General features: G+C 40.5%; 1 protein-coding gene across 2 annotated transcripts in view; it reads right to left on the bottom strand.

The window, feature by feature from the left end:
• Positions 1-27,841, bottom strand: part of DNER (delta/notch like EGF repeat containing) — a 324,264-nt gene that overhangs the window by 25,308 nt on the left and 271,115 nt on the right. For both annotated transcript variants that reach the window (XM_067740313.1, XM_067740314.1), the window contains exons 9-10: positions 26,529-26,651; positions 11,470-11,583 (exon numbers count right to left, since the gene is read on the bottom strand). In XM_067740313.1, the coding sequence (XP_067596414.1) occupies positions 11,470-11,583; positions 26,529-26,651 (237 nt within the window). The remainder of the gene's footprint in view (positions 1-11,469; positions 11,584-26,528; positions 26,652-27,841) is intronic.

Here is a 27,841-nt window from a genome sequence, read left to right as displayed (position 1 = left end):
AATGACTTACTTGGAAGTTCTGCCACAATGGAGCAACTGGAACCTGTCTTGCCCTCCCACTGTAAATAATTACACATGTGGACAAAACATATATTAAAAAAAACACTTTAAGACATTAGACAACAGGCAGTGCATGGCTGTGATTGCTAAGAGGAGACAAACGAACAGCTGAGTACCATAACCACTCTGGCATTCTAAATTCTGAACCAATTTAGAACACAACAGTTTCACTGAAATGTGGGGAGTAACTGGAATTTGTGGAGGCTGAGGTAGCTGTAATTTGTAGGAGAGACCACTACAGAAGGTAGAGCCACTCAAAAAAGGAGCATCAGAGATACGATGCATCCCTGAGTTTGTTGCTGAATACTGTGTGCGAGTAAGTTGGAACTCCACAGGCATGGCAAACAAGAGGAAAGATGAACAGTTCCCAAAGCTCACAGAGGACTGGGAAGTATTCAAACTCTCACAGGTTGGAATGCAGACATTTCATTGGCCACCCAGTGCATTATGGGAGGAAAAGGTCACACCTCAGTAGTAGGACATAACTATCCCTAAAGGCTACTAGAGACTCCAAAATACAAAAACAAACCTTGAAAATATCAATCAGGTCAGCAAGTAACTTACCTACCTGCCACAGAAAAGGCCAGCACTTTTAAAAGATATCCAATCACTCAACAACTTAACTCACAATGACCAGCATTCAAAAAAAAAATATCAGATGTACAAAAAAAAGCAAGAACATGGGACCTATAACCAGAAGGAAAATCAGTCAAAAGACAGAGGTCCAGAAATAACAGATGATGGTGAGTAAACAAGACATTTGTTCAAAAGGTGAAGGAAAACATGGGGAAAATGAGGATAAAAATGGAAGATATTAAAAAAAAAAACCAAATGGAATTTCTAGATGTGAAAAATTCAATATTGTCAAAGATAATATTAAAAGAGAGAGAGAGAAAGAAAAAAAGCTACAGACGAATATCCCTCATGAATACAGACACAAAAACTCTGAACAAAATATTAGAGGACAGGATTCGGCAATATACAAAAAGAATTATACGCTATGACCAAGTGGGTTTTATTCCAGAAAGGCAAGATTAATTCAATATTTGAAAATTGATCAATATAATCCATCATAATAGTATGTTAAAGAAGAAAAATCATAGACTGATATCAATTGACGCAGAAAAAGCACCTGGCAAAATTCAACACCCATTCATAACTAAAGCTATCAGCAAGCAAGGAATAGAGAGTAACTTCCTCAATTTGATTAAAAAAAAAATCTAAAAATCCCTAGAGCTAACATTATACTTAATGGTGAAAGACTGAATGCTTTTCCCCTACGATTGGGAACAAAGCAAGGATGTCTGCTATCACCACTCTTACCCAAACTAGTGTGAGGAGTTCTAGCCAGCGTAATAAGACAATAAAAGGAAATAAAATTTATACATATCAGAAAGGAAGAAATAAAACTGTCCCTAATTTCAGAAGACATACCTACCTATGCATAAAATCACAAGGAATCTACCCCCCAGAATCCTAAAACTAGTAAGTTCATCAAAGTCAGAGGATACAAGATAAACATACAAAAATCAGTTGTATATCTACACACTAGCATTGAACATGTGCACACCAAACTGCAATTCTATTTATAATCACTCAAAAAGAGAGAAATATTTAGTTGTACATGTATAGGAGTTACATACTGAAAACTACAAAATGCTGATGAAGAAATCAAAGATCTAAATAAATGGCGTGTCATACTGTGTTCATGGACTGGAAGACTCCAAACAGTAAAGATATCAATTCTTCCCAAATTAATATACAGGTTTAATACAATTCTTATTAATACCTCATCAAAATCTTTTGTAAATATAGATAAGATTACTCTAAAATTTATATGAAAAAGCAAAGACACTAGTATAGGTGAAACAGTTTTGAAAGAAAAAGAGTAATTGAGAAGAATCATTCTGCCTGATTTCAATGGTTATTACATAACTGCAGCAATCAAGGCTGAGTAGTACTGACAGAGGAATAGATACACAGATCAATGAAAAACAATACAGAATCCAACCAGACCCACACAAATATGGCCAACTGAGTTTTGACAAAGGTTTAAAAGCAATTCAATGAAGGAAAGATAGCCTTTTCAACAAATGGTGCTTGAGAAACTGTACTTCTATAGGAAAAACAAAAACAAAACCCCTCTAGTTGGAAGGTCCCAGGAAAGAAAGCAGACTGTGAGCCAAAGCAATCTTGAGAAAGAAAAACAGAGCTGGAAGAATCAGGCTCCCTGACTTCAGACTATACTATAAAGCTACAGTAATCAAGACAGTATGGTACTGGCACAAAAACAGAAGATAAACTCATGCACCTATGGTCAACTTATCTATGACAAAGGAGGCAAGGATATACAATGGAGAAAAGCCAGTCTCTTCAATAAGTGGTGCTGGGAAGACTGGACAGCTACATGTTAAAGAATGAAATTAGAACACTCCTTAACACCATACAGAAAAATAAACTCAAAATGGATTAAACACCTAAATGTAAGACCAGACACTATAAAACTCTTAGAGGAAAACACAGGCAGAGGACTCTATGACATAAATCACAGCAGATCCTTTTTGACCCACCTGCTAGAGAAATGGAAATAAAAATGAACAAATGGGACCTAACGAAACTTAAAAGCTTTTGCACAGCAAAGGAAACCATAAACAAGACGAAAAGACAAACCTCACAATGGGAGAAAATATTTGCAAACAAAGCAACTGGCAAAGGATTAATCTCCAAAATATACAAGCAGCTCATACAGCTCAATATCTAAAAAACAGTCAACCCAATCCAAAAATGGGTGGGAGACCTAAATAGACATTTCTCCAAAGAAGACATACAGATTGCCAGCAAACGCATGAAAAAATGTTCAACATCACTAATCATTAGAGAAATGCAAATCAAAACCACAATGAGGTATCACCTCACACCAGTCAGAATGGTCATCATCAAAAAATCTAAATGCTGGAGAGGGTGGGGAGAAAAGGGAACCCTCCTGCACCATTGGTGGGAATGTAAATTGATACAGCCACTATGGAGAACAGTATGGAGGTTCCTTAGAAAACTAAAAACAGAACTATCATATGAGCCAGCAATCCCGCTACTGGGCATATACCTTGAGAAAACCATAATTCAAAAAGATACATGTACCACAATGTTCATTGCAGCACTATTTACAATAGCCAGGACATGGAAGCAACCTAAGTGTCCATCGACAGATGAATGGATAAAGAAGATGTGACACATATATACAATGGAATATTACTCAGCCATAAAAAGGAACGAAACTGAGTTATTTGTAATGAGGTGGATGGACCTAGAGCCTGTCATACAGAGTGAAGTAAGTCAGAAAGAGAAAAACAAATACCGTATGCTAACACATATACAAGGAATCTAAAACAACGGTACTGATGAACCTAGTCACAGGGCAGGAATAAAGACGCAGAGGTAGAGAACGGACTTGAGGACACAGAGGGGGAAGGGGAAGCTGGGACAAAGTAAGAGAGTATCATTGACATATATAACCTACCAAATGTAAAATGGATGGCTAGTGGGAAGCTTGCACAGCACAGGGAGATCAGCTCGGTGCTTTGAGATGACCTAGAGGGGTGGGATAGGGAGGGTGGGAGGGAGGCTCAAGAGGGAGGGGATATGGGGATATATGTGTACATATAGCTGATTAACTTTGTTGTACATCAGGAACTAACACAACAGTGTAAAGCAATTATACTCCAATAAAGATGTAAAATAAAAGAAAAAATGAATGCAGACTGTGAAAAAGTAATCTAACAGTACTTACAAATGTATGAAACAACCTCACTGCAGGGTTGGGGGCAGTGCTGACTTAAGTGACTTTGGAACGAGTAGAGTTGGTAGGACTGAAGGCAGAAGGATGTGTACACCAGCACTGTAGTCTAGTTTATAAAGTTGCTTCCCATAAGGATACAAGTTATGAATTCTGATACTGCTCTACATGTATATAGGAATTAAGCAAGTAAGTAAAAGGATGTTGGATGGTAGGAGCCAGGAATCTTGTTGTTGGTGTGGGAATTTACAGATAAACAGGAGAGAAGGCTGGAATGATACATGTAATAATGGAACAGAGTTGGAGAAATTAGTATAAATTCATGTTTAGCTTTATTTAGATATAGATGGTTACATATGGCAATATTTATAGACATACGGGTTAGTATACACACACATTCCCTTGCTATGTCAGCTGAGAGGATCTAGGAGCAATGACATCCCAGGAATAATGAGCACAGCTAGTGCCCAGATCTTGGTTTCCAGTATCATTCTCCCATAAAAAGCACCAAGGCTCCCTGAAGAGATGGTTGATTCAAGACTGGAGCAGGAAATGTACAAGATAAGACTGGAGCTTCTTGCAGTGCCGGAAAGCATGTAAGTGTTCATACACACACATATACACATACACACACACACACACACACTCTCCACCAACAACAATGGGGTATGTCAAAGGGACACAGAAACCCAAATGAAAGAACTCCCAGTGTCCAAGTCTGGAACATTTTGAGCCACAAAATAAATAAAAATATGTTGCATTATAACTCAAAGTATAAAATAAATATCCACAAGTCCACAGTGATATAAATAAATGAGCAAATAAATAAATAAATGGGGGAAAACAGACAAATCTCTCCTACAGAAGAATTTCACATAGTTTACGTAGCTACCCTACCCTCAAAGAGGGAAAGAATAACTCCCGGTTCCTTAAGTGTGGTCCACACATAGTAACCTTCTTTCAAAGAGTAAAGTATGCAAAGAGGGGAAAAGAGTAACATTATAGGGGAAAAACTTGACAAACACTTCCTCAGGTGATTAAAGTCAACATCAATGGTCAGAAATCATACTTGATAGTATGTAGCCTTGATACGATGGGGTACGATTAGAAAATGGACAAAGGACATGAAGAGACGTTTCGCCAAAGAGGATGTACAGATGTCGAATAATCACATGAAAAGACGTCCAATGTCATTTATAATTAGGGAAATTCAAATCAAAACCACAAGATATCACTAAACACATGATCAAAATGGCTAAAATTAAAAATGAAGGCAACACAAAATGCTGGCAAGGATAGAGAGAAACTGGATCACTAGACATTGTTGATGGGAAGGGGAAATGGTTAAGCCACTCTGGAAACATTCCGGCATAGTTTGGAAAAATAAACATCAACTACCATATGACCCAGCATTTGAACTCCTGGGCAACTGTTCCAGAAAAAATAAAAACTTACATTCACACAAAAACCTGTAAATGAAGGTTTACAGCAGCTTTCTTCATAATAGCTCAAAATTGGAAAGAACCCAGATTTCTTTCAACAGGGGGATAGTTAAACAAACTGTGGTATATTCATATCATGGAACGCAGCTCAGCAATAAAAAGGAAGAAACTTGATACACATAATGATCTGGATGAATCTCCAGAGAATTATGCTAAGTGAAAAAAAACCACAAAAGGTTACATGCTATATGATTCCATTTATAAAACATTCTTGGAATACCAAAATTATAAAGATGCAGAACAGATTAGCGGTTTCCAGGGATTAAGAGGAAAGCTTCCTGTGGTGGAGGAGAAATGGGTGTGGCTATAAAAGGGAAGCATGAGGAATACTTGTGATGAAAATGTTCTGCATCTTGACTGTATCAATGTTAGTATCCTGGGTGTGATACTGTACTATAGTTGTACAGCGTGTTACCATTGGGGGTAAGTGGTTAAACGGTACACTGGATCCCTCTGTGTGACTTCTTAAGATGGCTTATGAAGTTTGAAGTTTCAATTATCTCAAAATAAAAAGTTTGATTTTGAAAAAACAGCCAAAGGAAGAAAAAGACATATACACAGTCAATAGTTTCCTTAAAAATGTGCTAATGAATTCCATTAGCTAGGATGTTAGGATAACTGGATACTCATATGGGGAAAAAAGTAAACTTCCATCCTTAAGTCACACCATACACACAAAAAAATTAACTCAAAACCTAAACCTAAAAGCAAAATCTATTTTAAAAAATGCTAGAAGAAAACACTGGATAAAGTGTCATCATCATAAGGTAGGCAAAGAAAGAACAAACTAAAAAAGAAAAAAATTGATAAATCAGAGATCACCAAAAATAAAAGCACTTGCTCCCCACAAAAATACCATTAAGAATGCATGGATGTCCTGCTGGGAAAAAAAAAAAAAAAAAGAATGAATGGATGAGCAAAATGTTTATCTGACAAAGGATTTATATCTAGAATATGTAAATAATTCTTACACCTCAGTAATATGACAAAAATCCAATTTTTAAAAAAAATGGGCGGAAGATTTGAAAAGACCCTTCTCAAGGTAAGACATATGAATGGTCAATAATTACATGAAAGATGCTCAACATCAAAGAAATGCAAATTAAAAATCTCAGTGAGAATAAAACATTGATGGCATTTGCCCATGAAAATGAGCTGGAAATTGCAGAACACTCTCTTGTGAACTAAGAGACAAATATTGAAAAGTAGTTGAGTTAGAAAACAGAGGGGAAATATAACATTATTTGACTTTTAATAATGCATATAGACTTTCTGCTATGGAGAGAGAGCAATGGGTCACTGATGTCCCGTTTGGACTACTGTTCTAGTGGCCATGGCAACGGGCCTGAAAGAACTTCGGGCTTCCCTGTTGGAGTACAGTAATCTCCAGCCTATGATTTCAGGTAGAAACAAAGCAAGTCCTGGAGAATTCATGTTGCGTGAGGGCATCCTTTCTTTCCCTCTACTAGTCCTGCCTGAGCCAAGTAATTCTAGGTGGCAGAATTACAAAGCCTCGGAGACAAGAGTGGACGCAAAATAAGTTAAAAACTGAAAAATGGACAGGATGCAGGCCAGGTCTTAAGGAGACAGCTGTGTAGAGGCCCGCAGGGGTTGAAGAGAGGGAACCTCTCTGGGTCCAGATGACCGGACGGACTGTATTTTCAAGGAGAAGCCTAAATTCATCAAGGAAGGGCAGAGCTCCCCACATACCTCCTCCCAGAGTTAGTCTGCTGGCCTGAGAGTGAAGTGTCTTGAGCCAACTGAAAAAGCCAGTCTCAAAAGGTAAACGTGACACTGGATGGCGTGTCTAATTACATAACAATGAGTTGCTAATTCGCTCCACTCAGTCAAATTAGGGAGCTTTTGAGCACTTAATAGTTGGCCAAGAGTAAATTTTGCTAAACCTCAGTTGTAATGAAAGAGGATTTAGTTCCAAGGTAGCGACTCAAAGAGCAGAGGCACCATGATTCCTTACATGATGATAGCTAGCTTTTCATCAGTCCCTCCCCTGGAATGCTAGTTCTCAGAATAGGTTCTTTTTTAAGGGGAAAAAAAAAAGTTATATGATCAAATATATTTGGAAATAAACAAAGGCAAACAAGATTCTTAACTGTTAAGTGCCTCTAATACATGGGCCTTCTTTAGGAACCTCCACATGGCAGGTACCAAGTCCCCAATTTTGGGGGCACAGACATTTTTCCCATGGAGTATCTCATCTGATCAGTGTTCTGCAAAACACATTAATAGTGCAACTCTCCTAACAACTTCAGGAAATAGTCTGTGGTCCCCTGCAGTTTGAAAAATTAACAGGGCTGACTAGAGACAGGCATCTGTTGTTGTCAAAGCCCAGTTAGAGTGACGTTTGAACCTACTTCAACTGGAAGAGTCCTACCGCACCCTGCGATCAGGGTAAGGACCCTGAACAAAAGCCTAGGGGTAGACTTTCCAGCTACAGCCTGTGTATGGGGGGCAGGGGAGGCACAGGGGATTGCGAGGCAGGAGGTCCGGGGCAAGAATCTCACTGAGAAGAGCCTGACATGGGTATCCAGGGTGCCCAGGAAAAGCCTGGAAAAACCAGATGGGGTCAGACCTCCCAGGTCTTGATGATCAGGTTAAGGGCTTTGCTTTTCTTCTTAAAGACAATGAAATGCCAGTAGGTGATTTTAAGTAGGGAGAGACAAGATTAGATTTTAATTTAAAAGGTCTCTTCAGTGTGGCAAATGTTTAGGGGTGAAGGGGAAAGGGTGTGGGGACACCTTGCACTAGGGCAGGTGGAGGTGCAGGCAGCCTGGTGTTGGCTCTAGGAAGAAGTGAGAGGATCTAGAGGTTTCTAGGACTTGGTGGTTGGATGCAGGTAAGGAGGAAGAAGAGGAGGCATCAAAATGATTCCTCAGTTTCCATCCAGAACAGCTCAGGTGGTAGTAATATCATTTAATGAGCTGGAAAATATTTAAAGAAAGAAAGGAGAAGAAAATATATGAGTCTGAGGTGTCTCTGAGGGACATCCAAAAGTGAATGCTGAGTAGGCAGTTGGAGATTTGCTAAATATTCTAGAGAAAAGATTGTATTTTATCTCCCATAAGATGCCAGGATACATTTCAAATGTATTAAATATTTGCACGGCCAAAATTAACTCACACATAATTAGAAAAATATGAGTATATTTATAAAATCTTGATACCTAGGGTCTTTCTAGCATGAAACAAGAAATCAAAAGAAAATATTAAGATGTAATCGTATATAGCTAGTGGGAAGCAGCCGCATAGCACAGGGAGATCAGCTCGGTGCTTTGTGACCACCTAGAGGGGTGGGACAGGGAGGGTGGAAGGGAGACGGAAGACGGAGGGGATATGGGGATATGTGTATACATATAGCTGATTTACTTTGTTGTACAGCAGAAACTAACACAACATTGTAAAGCAATTATACTCCAATAAAGATGTTAAAAAAAAAAGAGATTTGCATTTCTTACTTCAGTGGTTTGGCTAAAGACCATTTTCTTTCCTGTTAAAGGGAATGCATACGTGCAAAATAAAATTAAAATATGATATATAGAATAAAATACTTTATATACATTTAAAAGACAAATGACATTGGAAAAATATTTGCACCCTATTCAGGGCTGAATAGAAATAGGCATTGGGTATTTTCAAAGACCAGGTAGAGTAATGCTTGAACCTAGTTCAGTTGGAAGAGTCTTATGTAATCAAATGTAATATACTTAACATACAGGACGATTTCAAATCAAGAATAAAGATTAACGTGAACGATCTGGTAGAAAAGCAAGCCAAGGATAGGAATAGGGAGTTCAAGAAGAAACACAAATGACTATAAATACATTTTAAAAGTATTTAATCTCACTAGGAATCAAAGACTTACAAATTAAAACAACACAAATAGCATATAAAGCCACTAGAATGACGATTCTCAGTATGTGTGTGAGAACAAGGAAATAAAAGCTCCTTTGCACTCTGGGTAGGAGTGAATACTGGTGCAAGGTATTTTCTTGGAGAGCAATATGGAAATAAGTATGAATTCTCCTGGACCCTGGGATTCCATTCCTAAGAAATTAGCTCAAAGAAATACTCATACAAGTTCACAAAGATGTACATGCAAGAACATTCATTGCAATGTTGTTTATAATAGGAAAAAGTTCCCAACTCCCCAAAGGTTGAATTGAGGATGGGTTAAAAAAATCCTGGTGTATCATGTAACGCAGCAGTCCCCAACCTTTTTGGCACCAGGGACCAGTTTCGTGGAAGACAATTTTTCCATAGCCTGGGGGGATGGGAGGGGACGGGGTGGGGGGGGTGAAGCGGGGGTGGGGCAGTGGAGGGGGTGGTGATTCAGGCGATGAGGAAAGGCAGACGAAGCTTCGCTTGCTTGCTCGCCGTCCCGGGGGTTGGGGACCCCTGATGTAATGGATGACAGGACAGCCAGTAAAAATGATAAAACAGAAGTATATACCTTAATGTGAAAACACGTTTATGAGATACATATATTTTTAAATGAAAAGTAGATTACAATATAGTATGAACAGTATGATTCCTTTTATGTTCAAATATATGCATTTACACTATCCACTATGTATTATACACACACAGACCTTCAGGAAAATCCCTGGATATATGTATCAAAATGTCAACAATGGTTGTCTCCTAGTTGTGCATTTTTAAGTGGTGGACTTTTTTTCTATAGCACTATATTTTCTCATTTTTCTTCCATGCTTTTCATTATTTGTGGGATATAAACATCTGGGGGAAAAAACCCGGATGCTTCCCCAATATTATTTTTGCACCCATCGATGAGTATACATGTCTGTGTGTGTTTATAAACCAGTCAGAAAAACAAAACCATCTGCAAATCATTTTCTGGAGTAAGCCCACTTCTAAGTCCCAGGAAAAGACGAAAGGAAAACACAGGATGTGACACAGCTAAATAGAAGAAACATCAGAGGTTGCTTCTCCCACATCTTGACTGTTGGCATCTTCCCCAGAAGCACAAATAAGGCTCCCTAGGGAGGGACTGGGAGTCCAGGCTCTGTGAAATTCTCCAGGGCTAGGGAGGTGGCCACCAGGCCTTAGCAGGGAGAGGTGAGCACGCAAGATGCTCTCCAGCCAATGATAACACGTTTTCCAGAAACTTCAGTGCCCACCTTCTTCTATCAGCACTTTATATGTCAACCTTTCCCAACCTGTAAACCAGAGTGACCCTGCTGCTTTTGCTGGTTGAGCAAGTGCTGAAAACAGAGACGTGATCTACGCTCTGCATCTCCGGACTCCTGCATTTGGCTGGCGAAGCCAAGGATGGAACCTTCTCTCCCCAAGTGGTTCATGATATCTTTTGAGAATCTGATGAAAATTTGAGAGCCTCCTCTCAGCATATACACATATATCCAACACTTCACATCTGTTTTCAGGGTTCACAAACTCGCTGAAACCCTTGAGGGGTGACTTTGAAGGAGCCCTTATTAAGCTGGATCCCTTAGTCCAGAAGCGACCACCCAGAGGGTGCCACTGTGGTTCCTCTGGAACCCAGCCCTGTCCTCCCTCGCTGCTTTGCCATCAGCAGCTTTCTTCCCCCATCCACTCTCCCTCCCCACACCTGTACCGGCCTCACCTTCACTAATAATTCAACCGAGAACTAAGAGTAGCTCCCCCTGCTGTCCCACCGCTGCCACTACCACCTCTCCGTTATTCGAATTCCAGACACTGCTGTATCTTTCAATAAAAGTAAACGTGGTCGCGTAATGCAATTTCTATAGAAGACACATCTGATCCTTCCTTTCTCCTTCCTGCTTCCATTAGCACGGACACTTTTTCAGGTGTTAGTGTAATGGCTAATTTTTCATGTTTCAAAGCTGCAGGTCTGCAAACGTATGGTAAGGGCAGTCTCAGCAGGTCTCCGAACCAAATGCTGATTTCAGAAGAGCCTTGCTTAATGACAACACAGTAGATTGTTTTCAAACGGTTCTTCATCCAAGCAATGCCTACTTACATTTTGCAATTCATATTTTGCAATAATGTATGCATAGAAGTTTCTGGGTTTTTTTTAACAGCTGCCATCTCAGGGACTTTGCGGTAAATCTGAAAACTCAGTTCCCCGCTCACTTGCCTGTAAACCCGGGTGCGCAGACACATGTGCCATTTAGGCCTTCACTGTCACAGGTGCCTCCGTTCAGACAGCTGACGTTAGCACAGGGGTCCTTGTAGGATTCACAGTGGATTCCTGCAGAGAAACAGATGCAAAAGGGGTGACTCATTAAGGGGTCTCCAGCTCCCATGGCCTTTAAAAGGAAAGTGTTGGAAAAGCCTTGAACAGTGTGGAGGCTGATTCCCAGAGGGGTGTGTGTGCACATGTATTCACATGCCCACCTTTGACTTTAGGTTGTTGTAAAAACACACCTTAGGAGAAAATAACAGATTGAGTACCGGCTCGTAGGTCCCACCATGAAGTCTTTTACGTACTTTCTCTGACCACACACCCCAAAGCCTGGGCAACAGAATGTTAAAACTTTGAAAGATAAAATTTATCAGTGATAAATGCTCTCTAAGTCTCCAAAAGAAACAGAACATAGCCAGACAGTCTACATAAAATGTCAATATAATTGATAAACAGTATCCTAAAGGTAAAGACTTGGAGTCAGATACTTAGACGAGCCCCAGTCATACTGTGGAAAATTGCAGAGGAGAGAAGGAAGTGTTTGTCCTTAGACCTCATTCCCAAAGACCAACCGGTTCACCACAGGCGAAAGGTAACATCTTGTGCACATACTGCATTCCAGACCCTTGTGCTGTGCTTTACGTGTAATGTGATCCTCAGGCCAGCACCATGAAACAAGGATCCAAATGCGAGGTCACCAGGCTGGCGGGGACGGAGCTGGGACCTGATGATGCTGGCAACTTGAACGTGAGTCTGTGCTCGCTGAGTAGTTCCCCTGAGACGGAGCTCAGCCGTGGAAATATACAACATTCTACGGAACTCAGTGCCCATTCAAACAAAATGGAGGCCCTGAAAAGAATCTTTATAGCAAATACAGTTCCCAGTGGTGTAAAAAAAATAGTCTACGTGTGCATGTATGTATGCAAGTGCTTGAAGTTGGACTGAGAGGTGAATGAATTACTTTGAAAGTCACTTTGTGCATTTCTATATTGTTGCAATTTTTCACAATGAGTATATAGTATTTTATCATTTTATTTAAAAAAAAAAACTTTAAAAATCCAACACCATTCGAAAGGTAGAATTTCTGGTGTTGTTTCACTGGAGTGCCAGATGGATGAATAGACTAATCTCTCTCTCTTGACCCCCTACCATTTGGAGAGGAAGATAAATTACATGCTACGTAAGAATGTATATAACGATATACTCGCCCTTCCCAACAGCCTCAAGAAAAAATAAGCATAAAGCAAATAACAACAGGATGGTATTAATTTCCTTACTTCACTCATATCTGTACAAAGGCCTGCCACACCCAGCGACTCACATCGTTTTGTCACTGAAATTATTCTTGCTGAGATTTTTTTTCTCTCCTTTCCTTTTCAGTTGTCAGTGTCTTAAGAAGGAAGGTTCAAGAATGAGGGGGAGAAATACAAGAGAAAAAGGAAACAGAACTACCTACTTGTAGTCACATTAATGATTTATTTGAACCTGGTAAAGTATTTTAGAATGGATGGTTTTTCATTTCTTTTTATCCTTTGCCCTCATATCCAACCTAGGAACAATAATAGTCTACCAGATATTTTTCTAAAGTGTCTTTCAGATCTCTGCCTGACATTTCTCCCTGAAACCACCACCCCAAGCCCACTGCCTCACGCCAGGTGGGAGACGCTCCCGGCCCCAAGCCATCTCCTAGCTCCCTCTCTGCCTCCAGTGACGTGATGGAACCTCCCTGACGCATCGTCCTTAACAAACCCAGGACTCATGGTAATATTCAAGGTCAAACTAATTTAAAGATTAAAGCATAAAACTGGTAATTGTTCTTCACTTGAGTGTGTATGGCCTCTGCACCCAAAAGTCTCCATTTTCTTTTTCCCACTGATTCCCAAATAGCACAGGCTGAATTGAAAGAATAAAATGCAAAAGAGCCTTTTCTGCTTCAAAATGTTCATCAGAAGACAAGGGTTCATATATTCAGAATTTCCCAGGACGCTGATCAATGGGAACCACGTGACAAAAAAGGCTTTCAATTGTAATGGGAAATACAGCCACAGATCAAGGTTCAGAGAGGTCTGAAACCTAAAAGATATTTCCATTAGACCTAAAATAAAAGCAATCAAGGATAATCTTTCCTGGGTTTCTACAAATACATTTGCCAATCTAACCTTATAATAGTCATATAACTAATACATTAGCACGCAAATGACCACATTCTTCAAATAGGGCTGAAAAGCACATTCTAGGCTAGATATTTAAGCACCTTAACATTAAATGCCTTCAATAAGATAGATTTGATGAAAATGTCCAAGATAATAAGCAATTTCAATCTTTTGGGTGGGTTTTCTGGGCAATGACTTTATCCTTTGTTATTTCTTTTTCAAAAGATAAGATATTCAGTCACTTGAAGGTCTTTGAGAGTTTTCTGGCAGCAAGGGGGGACAGAAGCTAATCTTCATGGCAACACGATGACTACAAAGCAAGATGGTCTTAAAGGTCCCCTGAGAGCACTTTGCTGACTCCTGTTTCTAGCCTCTAAGCCTCGCTAAGCCCTGTGTAAGAAATATTTGTCATGCTGCTCAGGTCACTGATCAGAACTGAACAGCTATGAGCTAGAAATCTTAAATGCAGAGCAGGGACAGTCATGAATACCCCTGAGATGTCCAGGGTATGTCCCCTCCAACTCCCCTCCTAAGGCCTCCTGGGCTCCCCTTGTCTGCACCCCCAGGGCCCCTAGGCCCTTGCACAACACTGAGTGTTGGGCATCCCATGTCCTCTGACCATAACACCAGACTTCGCCCTCTGTCCCAAGCTGGTCTTCCCCCGGCACATTCTCAATGCCAAAGCCCAACTCATGGAAAGCTGAAGCTGGCTCTCCCAAGACAGAACTCCATTCTTCTGCCACTGTGTATTGAGAGCACAGGAAGATTCCACTGTTACAGAATTTATGGTCTTAAATCAAAACTTATCTGTCGGGGCTTCCCTGGTGGCGCAGTGGTTGGGAGTCCACCTGCCGATGCAGGGGACGCGGGTTCGTGCCCCGGTCCGGGAGGATCCCACGTGCCGCGTAGCGGCTGGGCCCGTGAGCCATGGCTGCTGAGCCTGCACGTCCGGAGCCTGTGCTCTGCAATGGGAGAGGCCCGTGTACCACAAAAATAAAACTTATCTGTCCTCCTGCCTGATCCCCCCAACATCTCTGAGGTCCTTCTGAGCAGAGGCCATATCTTACCTCGCAAAAGAAATTACGGCTATACCACCAGAATCCTGTCCTTTCAGGAGGGGCGAAAGTCTGTGTACCTTGGCCGCCACACAGGTAGGATTGCTAGAGGAGTGAGAAGCCATTCCAAATCTGCCTCAAAAATACTCTATTTTGTCAGGGAAAATCAGGTCCACACTTCAAACTAAGCCTGTGGAATGACACACGCATCACCCGTTGGCAAGGGATGGAGCACACACGATTACGAAACTTGTGTTTAGTCTCAAGCAAAAATAAACTGTAATTCAGTCAAAACTAATAAAAATTCATACTTTTCATATTAAGGGATAGAGAGGAAACCTTTCTGAAAAGATCTTTATTCCAACAGGGCTCTTTATAACAGTTAACTTCAGAATTAAAATGAGCAAAAATTCAAAGAGTCGTGCTCCAATGATAAATCTCTGGTGTCATCACAATTCAGTCGTGGTTAATATTTCGAAAACTGAAAAACCTTTATTTATCTCCAATAAAATTAAGCCAGGTAAAGAAAATTAACTTGAAGTATCCTTTGAACTTCCTATTCACTTGAAGACATCATCTTTCTTTTTTTCACTTAAATATTTTAGTTTTATTGTGACAGATACCTTTTATACAGAAGCATGCACAAAACACTGGAGTTTACTTGAAAGAACAGTAATAAAGTAAGTACCTGTGTAGCCACCATCCGGGATAAAAAGTAAAACATTTCTCCCCCTGTGCCTTTTCCCAAAGGGAAAAGGCCCACGGGTAACAATCATCCCGACCTTTGAACAATCACTTCTTTGCTTTTCCTTTATACTTTTACCACCTTTGAATATATCTCTACATGATATAATGTTTAGTTTTGTCTGTTCTCAAATTTAATATAAATGGAATCATGCTGTTTGTGTTCCTCTATAATTTGCTTCTTTTGTTCAACATTACATCTTTAAGATTCTTCATTGTTGATGGGTGTAGTTTCAGTTCATTCATTTCTACTGCTGTATAATATTTATCTACTCTTTTTATTTTATTTCTTTATATTTTATACAGCAGGTTCTTATTAGTCAACCATTTGATACACATCAGTGTATACATGTCAATCCCAATCGCCCAATTCATCACACCACCACCACCCCCCGCTGCTTTCCCCCCTTGGAGCCCATACATTTGTTCTTTACATCTGTGTCTCTATTTCTGCCTTGCAAACCAGTTCACCTGTACCATTTTTCTAGATTCCACACATATGCATTAATATATGATATTTGTTTTCTCTTTCTGACTTACTTCACTCTGTATGACAGTCTCTAGATCCATCCACATCTCTACAGATGACCCAATTTCATTCCTTTTCATGGCTGAGTAATATTCCATTGTATATATGTGCCACATCTTCTTTATCCATTCATCTGTCGACCAGCATTTAGGTTGCTTCCGTGAGTTGGCTATTGTAAATAGTGCTGCAATGAACACTGGGGTGCATGTGTCTTTTTGAATTATGGTTTTCTCTGGGTATATGCCCAGTAGTGGGATCGCTGGGTCATGTGGTAATTCTATTTTTTGTTTTTTACGGAACCTCCATACTGTTCTCCATAGTGGCTGTATCAATTTACATTCCCACCAACAGTGCAAGAGAGTTCCCTTTTCTCCACACCCTCTCCAGCATTTATTGTTTGTAGATTTTTTGATGGTGGCCATTCTGACTGGTGTGAGGTGATACCTCATTGTAGTTTTGATTTGCATTTCTCTAATGATTAGTGATGTTGAGCATCCTTTCATGTGTTGGTTGGCAGTCTGTATATCTTCTTTGGAGAAATGTCTATTTAGGTCTTCTGCCCATTTTTGGATTGGGCTCTTTGTTTTTTTGATATTGAGCTGCATGGGCTGCTTGTAAATTTTGGAGATTAGTCCTTTGTCAGCTGCTTCATTTGCAAATATTTTCTCCCATTGTGAGGGTTGTCTTTCCGTGTTGTTTATGTTTTCCTTTGCTTTGCAAAAGCTTTTAAGTTTCATTAGGTCCCATGTGTTTATTTTTGTTATTATTTCCATTTCTCTAGGACGTTGGTCTAACTCCATACACAAAAATAAACTCAAAATGGATTAAAGACCTAAATGTAAGGTCAGACACTATAACACTCTTAGAGGAAAACATAGGAAGAACACTCTATGACATAAATCACAGCAAGATCCGTTCTGTAACTGATTTCTAATCTCACAGCATTGTGATCAGAAAAGATGCTTGATATGATTTCAATTTTCTAAAATTTACCGAGGCTTGATTTGTGACCCAAGATGTGATCTATTCTGAAGAATTCTGTGTGCACTTGAGAAGAAAGTGTAACCTGCTGTTTTTGGATGGAATTTCCTATAAATATCAATTAAATCTATCTGGTCTATTGTGTCATTTAAAGCTTGTGTTTCTTTATTAATTTTCTATCCGTATGATCTGTCCATTTGTGTAAGTGAGGTGTTAAAGTCCCCCACTATTATTGTGTTACTGTTAATTTCCTCTTTTATAGCTGTTAGCAGTTGCCTTATGTATTGAGGTGCTCCTATGTTGGGTGCATATACATATATAATTGTTATATCTTCTTGGATTGATCCCTTGATCATTATGTAGTATCCTTCCTTGTCTCTTATAACATTCTTTATCTTAAAGTCTATTTTATCTGATATGAGTATTGCTACTCCAACTTTCTTTTGATTTCCATTTGCATGGAATATCTTTTTCCATCCCCTCACTTTCAGTCTGTATGTGTCCCTAGGTCTGAAGTGGGTCTCTTGTAGACAGCATATAGATGGGTCTTGTTTTTATATCCATTCAGTGAGCCTGTGTCTTTTGGTTGGAGCACTTAATCCATTCACATTAAAGGTAATTATCGATATGTATGCTCCTATTACCATTTTCTTAATTGTTATGGGTTTGTTTTTGTAGGTCCTTTTCTTCTCTTGTGTTTCCCACTTAGAGAAGTTCCTTTAGCATTTGTTGTAGAGCTGGTTTGGCGGTGCTGAATTCTCTTAGCTTTTGCTTGTCTGTAAACCTTTTGATTTCTCCATTGTCTGAATGAGATCCTTGCCGGGTAGAGAATCTTGGTTGTAGGTTCTTCCCTTTCACCACTTTAAATATATTGTGCCACTCCCTTCTGGCTTGTAGAGTTTCTGCTGAGAAATCAGCTGTTAACCTTATGGGAGTTCCCTTGTATGTTGTCATTTTTCCCTTGCTGCTTTCAATAATTTTTCCTTGTCTTTAATTTTTGTGAATTTGATTACTATGTGTCTTGGTGTGTTTCTCCTTGGGTTTATCCTGCCTGGGACTCTGCGCTTCCTGGACTTGGGTGGTTATTTCCCTTCCCATGTTAGGGAAGTTTTTGACTATAATCTCTTCAAATATTTTCTCAGGTCCTTTCTCTCTCTCTTTTCCTTCTGGGACCCCTATAAGGCAAATGTTGGTGCGTTTAATATTGTCCCAGAGGTCTCTTAGTCTGTCTTCATTTCTTTTCATTCTTCTCTTTTTATTCTGTTCCATAGCAGTGAACTCCACCATTCTGTCTTCCAGCTCACTTATCTGTTCTTCTGCCTCAGTTATTCTGCTATTGATTCCTTCTAGTGTAGTTTTCATTTCAGTTATTGTATTGTTCATCTCTGTTTGTTCTTTAATTCTTTTAGTTGTTTGTTTTTTAATTCTTCTAGGTCTTTGTTAAATATTTCTTGCATCTTCTTGATCTTTGCCTCCATTCTGTTTCCGAGGTCCTGGATCATCTTTGTTACCATTATTCTAATCCTTTCTCTGGAAGGTTGCCTATCTCCACTTCATTTAGTTGTTTTTCTTGGGTTTTATCTTGTTCCTTCATCTTGTACAGAGTCCTCTACCTTTTCATTTTGTCTGTCTTTCTGTGAATGTGGTTTTCATTCCACAGGCTGCCGGATTGTAGTTCTTCTTGCTTCTGCTGTCTGCCCTCTGGTGGATGAGGCTATCTAAGAGGCTTATGCAAGCTTCCTGATGGGAGGGAGTGGTGGTGGGTAGAGCTGGGTGTTGCTCTGGTGGGCAGAGCTCAGCAAAACTGTAATCCACTTGTCTGCTAATGGGTGGGGCTGAGTTGCCTCCCTGTTGGTTGGTTGGCCTGAGGTGACCCAGCACTGGAGGCTACAGGCTCTTTGGTGGGTCTAATGGTTGACTCTGGGAGGGACCATACCAAGTAGTACTTCCCAGAACTTCTGATGCCAGTGTCCTTGTCCCCACGGTGAGCCACAGCCACCACCTGCCTCTGCAGGAGACCCTCCAACACTAGCAGGTAGGTCTGGTTCAGTCTCTCCTGGGTTCACTGCTCCTTCCCCTGGGTCCCGATGTGCATACTACTTTGTGTGTGCCCTCCAGGAGTGGAGTCTCTGTTTTCCCCAGTCCTGTTGAAATCCTACAGTCAAATCCCGCTAGCCTTCAGACTCTGATTCTCTAGGAATTCCTCCTCCTGTTGCCGGACCCCCAGGTTGGGAAGCCTGATGTGGGGCTCAGAACCTTCACTCCAGTGGGTGGACTTCTGTGGTATAAGTGTTCTCAAGTTTGTGAGCCACCCACCCAGCAGTTATGGGATTTGATTTTACTGTGATTGCCCCCCTCCTACCATCTCATTGTGGCTTCTCCTTTGTCTTTGAATGTGGGGTATCTTTTTGGTGAGTTCCAGTGTCTTCTTGTCAATGACTGTTCAGCAGTTAGTTGTGATTCCAGTGCTCTCACAGGAAGGAGTGAGTGCACATCTTTCTACTCCACCATCTTCAACCAATCTGGACATCATCTTATTTTATTCAAACTGATTCCTTCCATGAAAAGTTTTCCAGTATTTCAACCTCACAGAGCTCAACTTTTTCTAAGCTGTTTCAGATGTTACAATTGAGATCTCGACCTTCACTTCATTATTCCTTGTGTTTGCCAGTCTCAGTCCACTCTTCTGCTTAAATAATAGCCTGATAAAGGAAAAGTCCTGACTTATCCATTTTTCTATCAATCACAATACTTGAGAAGGGACAGGTACAGAAAATACCTGGAAATTCTTGTTCACTGGTTATACAGAGGAAATAATTCTAACCAACAAAGAAAGAGTTCACATCCTTTCAATCATAAATTTCTGTAGACTTTAAAAATAAACAATTCAGTACAATGTCATCAAACTCATAACCCAATGATCTTATTTCTGAGACTCTATCCCCCCAAAATCCAGAAAGTATGAAAATTACATGAATAAAGATGTTCATTCCAGAATTATTTACAGTAGCTTCACTTTAGATATAGCAAGGGAATGGATAAATATTACCCCATAGGAACATCACATCGCCATTTAAAACAGAACTAATAAAACTTGCTAACAATTTCTAAATCAAACATAAATAATGGTAAGTCTGAGAAGGGTAATACCAACTTGTAGGTATAATCAATTATTACTGTAAAAACACAGATATTAAAAAGGATGGAAATAATACAGATGATTATTGCTCTTATGTTCTGCTGTAAAGCTATGAGTTATGAAATTTCCTCAGTTTTCTAAATTGTTATCATTGTTGCTACATTATTTTCGTAATTAAAAATTGAAGTATTTTCTTTCTAACTTCTGTCACCAAAAATTCCAAATGAGTATAGTCTTGACCATTAAATTTGTTCTGCTATAAATAATAATTCAACACAATGTTGGGCTGTAACTTGACTTTTTGGCACTATAATGTGATGAACACTAACTGAAGTCTTGAAAGTCTCATTGTGAATTAGCTCTGGACTAGTTTTTTTTGTTTGTTTGTTTGTTTTATGTGGTACGTGGGCCTCACTGTTGTGGCCTCTCCCGTTGCGGAGCACAGGCTCAGCGGCCATGGCTCACGGGCCCAGCCGCTCCGCAGCATGTGGGATCCTCCTGGACCGGGGCATGAACCCGCATCCCCTGCATCGGCAGGTGGACTCTCAACCACTGCGCCACCAGGGAAGCCCCGGACTAGTTTTAAAGAAGTATCAGCATTTCAGTATGTCTGAAGGGAGATCACTAGGAGTCCCTCCATGTATTTTGCTTCTAACAATTTCATGATCCACAGTGGAAACTTACTGGGAAAATGTTCGAGTTGCCTTGCTTTATTTAATTAGTGTGTTAAGCAGTAGCTTCCATTCAAGTACAGATAGCTGTGGAGCATGTGCTTTGTGTAAGCCACCATATCAAGAGCTGATGAGCATTAAAAAAAAAAAGAACCTGTGTAGTCACTGCCATTCAGGAGATTCTAATTTAGTGTCAGGGAAAGGAAAGTCTGGAGCCAGAAAGTACTGACTACAAGGCTGACCATAACTGTCATAGAAGATATCAAGAAAATGCTTGGAGAGTTCAGGAAAGAGAAATCACACCTGTTTGGAGATCAACATTTCTGACAATGGATGCAGCCATAGGACTGGATAAGGGGAAAGAGGAGGAGAGAAAAAAGGGCCAAGAAGAAAAGCCTGGGAACCACTTGCATTCATGGTGTCCAGAGAGCAAGGATTCATTCCAAGAAGGCCAGGAGGGAAGAGTAGGGTTGGGGGGTGAGGGTGGGGGGAGGAACGGAGCTGTGGAAGCTAAAGCAGGGTGAGTTTCAAAAGGGACCCAGTGATCATGAAGCAAAAGGGCAAGAATGTGAAGTTGGAAGCTGGAGAGGCAGGCTTTGGGGTTTCAGTCTTCAATTAGGCCACTGCTAGATCCATTTATCGGAATGGTACTAATGATATCCAAATGAAAGAAGATTAAGAAAAGAAAATTTAAGGAAATAAGAGGCATCATCTATACCAACTCTAAGGAAATTTGGTTGTAAAAGAAAGAGGAAGAAAGGGGCAAGTAAGTATAGGAGGAGGCAAAGTCAAACAAGAGTAAGTTTTTTTCACTTCATATGGAATTTATTTAGAAGTGTGTGTAAGAACATTTCTTTTTTCCTGTTTAGCAACTCAGTTTCTCTAGCACCATTTATTAGAAAAGAATTCCCATCCCATTCATAGCAATTCCTTGTTAAGAGTCATATGTTATTATAGACGATGGTTTCTGGGCCATTATTCAGTTTTGGTTAGCTGTCCATTCTTGCACCCATAACATGGGGATGTAATAATAACTGCAGCATTACAATGGGTTTCAACATCTGGCAGGAGTTCCCCCTCACTGCTTTCCGTTTTCAAAATGTTCTTAGCTGTCTTGCCTGACTTTCTATTGCATTCATTCTTTTTAGGAAGTTATATTCATTTGTTTAAGTTTTTTTAAAAACAGAAAAGAGTAAAAAATCACCACTTAAAAAAGCACATATGTAAGTAAGAAGTTAAAGTTCCAATCCTCCCCCCAACACACCACTTATCCAAGTTCTAACTCCAGAGGTAAGTACTAGTTAAGAATTGATGCCCACCCATCTGATAGTTTCCTAAGTTTATACAGACATCTTACATGTAAATATATGTTGGGATAAATGCTTTCAAAGAGGGAAAGAATGTCCATACCCTAAGGAGAGAAAGGCCCAGAATCTTTTGACCTCTCTCCTCCCCTCACTCACTCTTCCTCTGGATTGGAGGGCATGAATTACCCACTTCTGCTTCTCTTTAATACCTTCTACCCGACCCCTCAACACCTGCCCATCACTCTTACTTTAGAAGTTCTCTCATTTATTGCTACTTTGCTAGGGTTTACATTCCTGCTTAAACCCAAACTTAAATGTCTCTATAAATATATCAAAATGAAATATCACTTTACCTGCCCATTGAGATGAGATCTTTAACACAGTTGTATGCCTTCCAATCCTTCCCAACACCCACCAACTCATGGACTTGGTTAAAATAATATGAAATTTTAGTTTGGTCATTTAAATTTTCCTTAAGAACAGATGGAGTGACACACTCTAGGGTGACCACCCTTATATAACTCCCTCCTCTTGAGTGTGAGCTTCTAATCAATAGCATTTGGCAAAGGTTAAGAGATTCTGAAGATGCTGTTACAGTATCTAATCAGTTGACTTTGAGTTAACCTTAGGTGGGCCTGACCTAACTAGGTGAGACCTTTAAGAGGGTTCAGGCCTCTCCTGGGTTTCAAGAAGCAGAATGTCAAGAATTCTACAGCTGCAAGGATATGAATTCTGCCAACCACTTGAGGGGACTTGGAAGCTGATCCTTCCCTATTTAAGCCTCAGATGAGAGCTCAGCTCAACCAACACCCTGATTCCAGCCTTGGATTCCAGACCTTGAACAGGGAATCCATTAATCCATGCCTGGACCTAGGAAACTGTTAGATAATAAAAGGGTGTTGTTTTAAGCAACTACCTTACGATAATTCACTATGCAGCAATAATAATTAATATAGTAGGCATGTCTATTTTTTCAAGAGACTTTTCTTTACCATTAAATTAGTATTTACAATCATATGAATGTCATCTATTTAGGTTTATCCCCGCATGTAAAGAAGTCTGCTCAACCCTTTTCCTCCTGTTCTCCATCGTCCCCTATCTGGTCATCTTTGCTCTGATTTAGTTCCAATTTGATGAGAATACCTTGGAAAATAATTTTCTTAGAGAGGGTACATGGTGTTACGTTTTCTGTATCCTTAAGTGTACAAAATGTCTTTCTTTACCCCTCAAATACAAATGAACCTTTAACAACCAGACATTTTCATTGAAAAATCTAAAACACTCTTCACTGTTGTTTAGCTTCATTTTAGAGAAGAGCAGTTCAATGCTGATTTGATTCTTTCTTTTGTGTGTAACTTGTACTCACTATGAAGAATCTTGTAAAAACTATTCTCAGTGTTCTTGGATTTGGAAATTCTACCAGGAAATTGCAAATTACGTATCATCTCCCTCATTAATCCTCTGGCATTTTGTAAGCCCATTCTATTTGAAAATTTCAATTTTCTTCATCTCACAGACTTCTCTCTAGTAGTCAGTTGATTCTGGTTTTATTTCCATGTGTTCTTTCTTCTTCCACAACATCCACCATTCAGATGAAACATATCTCTTCATCTTTTCTCCACATTTCATGTCTTTTCACTCATGGTTTCCATTCCCTCATATTTTTACTTCTATCACGACATACTTCCTCCTTTTGCTTTTCCAGATCTAAATTCAATTTTGAGTGGTATACATTACTTTTTTTTACTTCCCTTCTTGAGTGTTTAGAGTTGTGGGGTTTGTTGCAATTTTGTTTTTACTTCCTAGATTTTTTTCCCCTTGTTGAGTTGCTGGTACAGGCTCCCTGAACTGGCCAGGCTTGAGGTAGGCAGAGAGAGATGATACTGGAGATTCTCCTCCAGTGCTGGACAGGCCAGTCAAATTAGCCCTGTCTACATGGCCTCCCAATTTGGGGTTCTCAAGGTTCTCCAGGTGCGAGCAGGAGCTCATTCACACACACACACAAAGGACCAGCTCAGCCCAACTGCAATCCTCTTAGAGGGCAGCCAGGATCCATGAGATCAGGAGAGTCCTTTGCCTCGTAGAGTCAAGTGCAGCACATTATAGCATGTTTTCCCTCTCTATAAGCTGAAGGGTCTTTTGGGCTCAGCTGGTCATTGAGTCCTCCGTTCTCTCCAGAACCCTATCCCCTAACCCTGTGGTACACAAAGGCTCCCAGCACCGCACCCTTTCCTTAAAAACCCACATCCTCAAATGTGTTTGAGATCCCCTCCAGGATCTTGAGTCATCTCGAGTCGACTACCTTCTTGAGTCATCCACAGCAGAGCGTCTGTAACTGATGGAGGAAGGTCACAGAAAGACAGAAGGGGTGGAACAAGGAGCATATATGGAAGGATTAACCTTGAGCAGAATGGGGAGCATGTGATCAGGTAATAAGGAAGGCAATAAAATTTGAGTGGCTGTGATTGCAGATGAGTTTGTAGGACAGGGCTTCTCAAAGGGTGGCACAGGCCCAGCATATCAACATCATCTGAGAACTTACCAGAAATTCAAATTCTTGGGCCCTACCCTAGACAGGGGTGGGGCCCAGCAAACTATGTTGTAAGAAGCCCACCAGCAGATTCTAACACATGCTCAAGTTTGAGAACCACTGCTCACTGGAAAACTAGAGAAATGTGAAGATGTTTACAGATTATAACCTCTCTTTCTTTCCATGAAGATGGACGTGAAATTTGTTCTATCCTCTGAGTGAGTGATTTAATATGAGGCTTGAGGAAAGCAGCAAAATTCGGGAATACTCCTTGAGAAAAATGGAAGAAGGAGGTGAACAAAGCTAGGATCACAGTCCATGAATTTGTGGAGTCACTAGTGGGTCATCATATACAGTTTCGTTTTTTATTTCTTGGTCATGACAGCATGAGCAATGCTTCAAAGCCAGGAACATCAGAGGCAAATTCAGAGTATACCCAATTAATAACTTTGTCATTCATAAAGATGAAATTTACTCCATAAAACTCTATCATAAACTAAAGAATTTTGGACTTTAAAATTTGGAAGCACATCCACCACTACTCATTCTGTCATTGAAGAATCTCAAAATCTCTCAGTAAGCATTACTGCCCTTTCTTTAAACAGACAAAATAAAGACAAGTCGGTTGAAAAGGGTTGATCCAGGGTCATCAGTCATCCAATGGCACAATGAGGATGAGCTCCCTAGGTCTCCTAATTCACTGCTCCTTTATTCTTTCCAGACCTGAGCGGACTCCCTATTTCTCAGTGCTCTGATCTTCCTAGAACTGAAATCCATGTGGATGAAGCCAGCACATCTGTCCTCATGGGAATTGGTGGAGTTTGGCTCTAAGTGGGCATTATAGTCCATGAGGAGCATCAGATGTGCCAATCATAAAGCCAAGACCTGACCCAGCTTCAGCCCCTCCATCCAGGGGCTAGGTCAAGTTCATCCATGTGCCCTACAAACCCTCGAGGCTCACCAGAACGATCTCTAAATAAAGGTGGGTCCATGCAAAGAGAAGCAAAGTCGGCTACAATGCGAGGTCACTGGCAGATGGATGGTATCAAGTAAGCGGTGGTGGGAGAAAGAGGTTAAGTGAAATGGCTATAAATAGAGCCTCAAAAGCATTACAAAAATCTACACCAGCCCGGGAGTCGTGACTTAGAGAAATGCATGCAAATTAGTTGATGACCCGGCGTCCTGCCACAGCGCCGGCTGAGCGTGTCAGGGCTCCAATAAAGCCACACCTGTGAGCCTGCTGGGGAGGAGATGGAAGGGCTTTCGGGACCATGTTGGCTGGGCTCCTGAGGGCTGACACTACCACCTCTCCGGTTACCGTCAGGCCTTTTTTATGAGTTCATGCACGTAAGGACTTAGAACAGGGTCTGAATGTGATAAACACTCGGTGAATGTCAGCTGTTTATCCAGAGTGACTCTGACACATGTCCACTCAAATGAACTAACATGTGCCTCCTTTTTAATGACTCATTTAATGAGAATGAACTTTTTTTCGCCAACATGTGAGACTCCACTTGCCTCCTCCACCAAAAAGCACGGCATCCTCTCCTCGTCCAGCAAGCACTGCTTTCCTCCCCCTGGATTCCATGGCTGTGTCCTCTGATCTGTGTCTGAAAGTCCACTTAATATCATTTTTTATCGTCAGCTTTTTACACATTCAACAGAGAAGAGAGTGAGGACACAAGAAGAAGGAAAGGGCAGGAGACAGATTTTTCAGTTTATCAAGAGGAAACCAGAGACTTCCAAACTGTTCTTCTCGGCCCCATACATCATCCCACTGCCAGCATCTGATTCTTGTTCTAAACAACTTCACACTCCAATTAGAGGTTTACGCATGTACGTGGAGAAATCCATGACGTCACTGAGAACCTTGCTGGCACTAGTCGGCCACATGATGCTCACCTTTGTACTCTGCCAGGCACACGCACTCATAGCCGTTGACAAGGTCCCTGCAGGTGGCGGCGTTCAGGCACGGGGCAGAGAGGCACTCGTCGTATTCCTCCTCACAGTAGAGGCCATGGTAGCCTGAGGGACAGAGAGAAAGGTCTGCAGTCAAACAGGTACCATTTATACGCACACGGGACCAGCCTACAAGGAAGGCGGTGGGTGTTCACTGGAAAGTAAGGCACAAATAGATGCGACTGAAGGAACTGGGTCTCTTGGGGTATGCTGAAATGTAGATTTCCAGAAAGGTTATGAAGAATCTATTCTTATCACCCTTTGTCACGCCCAACTATAAAACAAGCGATCCCACTGATCCACCAGATGGTCCCATTATTATGTCACGTCCAGTGGTACCGGTGAACGGGAGATGTGGGTTACTAAGTGCATCAGCTGTGGTCACAGAAGGTAGCAATAGGGACAGGACTCACAGCCAAACAGCTCCTTTCAAGGATGTGGAGCCCTTTTTCTTCCAATCAATTAGAAAAATATATCTAACTAGGGAGAATTTTATTCAAGGAGAAAAGGATCCACAGATTTCCTTTGTTTTTCAAGCCAGAAAAGAAACTCAGCTAAAAAGGCTTAACTGAACTTCCTGGCGAAATGTGGGCTGTTTTTCTTTTTGTTTGTTTGTTTATTTAAAATGACAATTATCTAAATTATAATATGGTAAGTTGTGCTTAAGTTTTTTAACTATTAAAAATAGAATAATAGCAATGAAGAAAAAGAAACCAACGATTTCTGAAGAAAGATGGCTTTTATTCTCCTTTTTGCAAAACAGGTGTTTATTCTAAAGGACAAGAAGACAACATTCTTTGAGATTCACTCATGAATGTTAGGCTGTTTTTAACTTTCAAAAACACGTGTTCCTGCCAATTTGCAGTGAATCTGGGCCATTTTTGTCTGGCCCTGTCCAAACAATGAGAAACATGTGAGCACTTTCAGAAATCACCCTGCCTATGTTGGTTCTGAATTCAGATAAGCAGAAAAAATAAACGCTTGCTCAAGTGGGCACTGGAACCGTGAGCTCCTATCCAGCAACTCAGAGCCAGCCCTCGAGCTCAGAAAGTCCTGTTAGCTCAGGCTAATGCGCTGAACTGTTCTGTTTCTGGTTCCTATCACAAAAGTAGGTTAAGATCACATTTGCATTATTTCCGGAGCACTTTTCAAGTACGTTGCCATTTCAGTTGTTTTTGAACTGCTTTCCACATTTAGGCAGTGATAGTGGCCCCTCTGAGGGGAACTTGACCTTCCTGAGGCAAATACACTAGGGA

This window comes from Pseudorca crassidens, chromosome 6 (genome assembly GCF_039906515.1).
Source record: "Pseudorca crassidens isolate mPseCra1 chromosome 6, mPseCra1.hap1, whole genome shotgun sequence".
Lineage (NCBI taxonomy): Eukaryota > Metazoa > Chordata > Mammalia > Artiodactyla > Delphinidae > Pseudorca > Pseudorca crassidens.
This window is presented reverse-complemented; position numbering and strand designations above follow the sequence as displayed.